Source organism: Emiliania huxleyi (assembly GCF_000372725.1).
Source record: "Emiliania huxleyi CCMP1516 chromosome Unknown EMIHUscaffold_16, whole genome shotgun sequence".
Taxonomy (NCBI): Eukaryota; Haptophyta; order Isochrysidales; family Noelaerhabdaceae; genus Emiliania; species Emiliania huxleyi.
Window position 1 is genome coordinate 975,386 of NW_005200982.1, and position 1,372 is coordinate 976,757.

Below are 1,372 nucleotides of genomic sequence, written 5' to 3' on the forward strand. Positions count from 1 at the left end.
CCCGCCGGCGGCATTGGCATTTTTTTTTTTCCCCCCGGGGGGCCTTTTGTCCCTCGGGGGGGCGGCTCCCCCCCCCCCCCCACCCCCCCTCTCCGCTGGCAGGTGGACGACGTTTGAGAGCGCCGTGAGCACCGAGGCGCTCGCGCGCCTCGCCTACTTCCCAGGGCTGGGCAAGCTGCTGGAAGAGCGGCTGACGCCCAAGGTCGTCGAGATCGACGGCGAGGGGCCCCGTGTGGCGGAGATGGAGGACCGCGCCGACGAGGGGATGGGGCCGCGTAACAAGCGCGTGATCGCCGCGATCGAGGCGGCGTCCTTCACGGGCAAGGGCGACAAGCCGGTTGTCGTCCAGCTGTACCGTGCCTACGCTGCCAAGGTGAACAACGCGATGGTTGACTCGGGCGAGGCGCAGCAGGGGGAGTACGAGGGCGAGTACAACGCGGCGGGAGAGTACGAGGGGCGCGGCGTCTACCGGTACGCCAGCGGCAACGTTTACGACGGCGAGTGGAAGGCGGGAGAGCCCGAGGGGCGCGGCGTCTTCCAGTACGCCGACGGCAGCGTCTACGACGGCGAGTACAAGGCGGGTAAGATGGAGGGGCGCGGCGTCTACCAGGCCGCCAACGGCAACGTTTACAACGGCGAGTGGAAGGCGGATACGCCGGAGGGGCGCGGCGTCATGCGGTACGCCAGCGGCAACGTGGAGTCGGGCTTCTACAAGCAGGGTGACCCCGTCGGCGAGGGCGTCATGTGGATGGCGGACGGGCAGGGAGCGGCGCGGCTGCGTGACGGGGAGGAGGAGGAGGAGATCTCGCTGGAGGAGGCGCAGCGGACCGCCGAGCGGCTCGGGCTCCCCCTCCCCTCCCCGCTGCCCGGCGCGTGAGAGGCAGCACTCTTAGCGAGAGCACCCGTGGAACTCATGTTCTCTGTGCGAGAACCGAGCCGCGACCTATCTCTTTTGAGTCGGCGGCGGCGGGGGAGGCTGCCGGTCCCCGCCGGATTCCTTCCGGGGCGGGACCGGAAGTTGGGCCCGAGGGGCCGAGGGGGGGGGGGGGGGGGTGCAAGCCATGTGCTCGGGGCCGGTCCGGCGTCCGCAAATTCCTGGATCCCCGACGGGGTGGCCCAAGGGGGGGGGGTGCCGGGGGAAAATGGCTCTCCAAAAAACCCCTTGGGAAGGGGGCCCGGGGTCTCCCCGGAGCCCCCCGCAAAAAAACGATAAATGTGGAAATTCCCCCGTGGAGCAAAAAAATGTGGAAAACCCCAGGTTTTTCCTAAAAAAGGGGGGGCCCCCCGGTTCCTTTTGGGGTTCCCCACGCGGGGCCCCAAAATGAAAGTTGAGAACCTTAGCGGTTAGAGCTTTCCGCTTAAAAAAACCACC

At 67.9% G+C, this 1,372-nt stretch overlaps 1 protein-coding gene across 1 annotated transcript; it reads left to right on the forward strand.

Moving 5' to 3' along the window:
* Positions 1–454: 454 nt before the first annotated feature.
* EMIHUDRAFT_60818 (hypothetical protein) lies at positions 455–733 on the forward strand (the record flags this gene model as incomplete). The annotated part of the gene is made up of 1 exon (XM_005785626.1): positions 455–733. A coding segment is annotated over one exon (279 nt), but the record flags the coding sequence as incomplete, so codon positions are not given.
* Between the last annotated feature and the right edge of the window lie 639 nt (positions 734–1,372).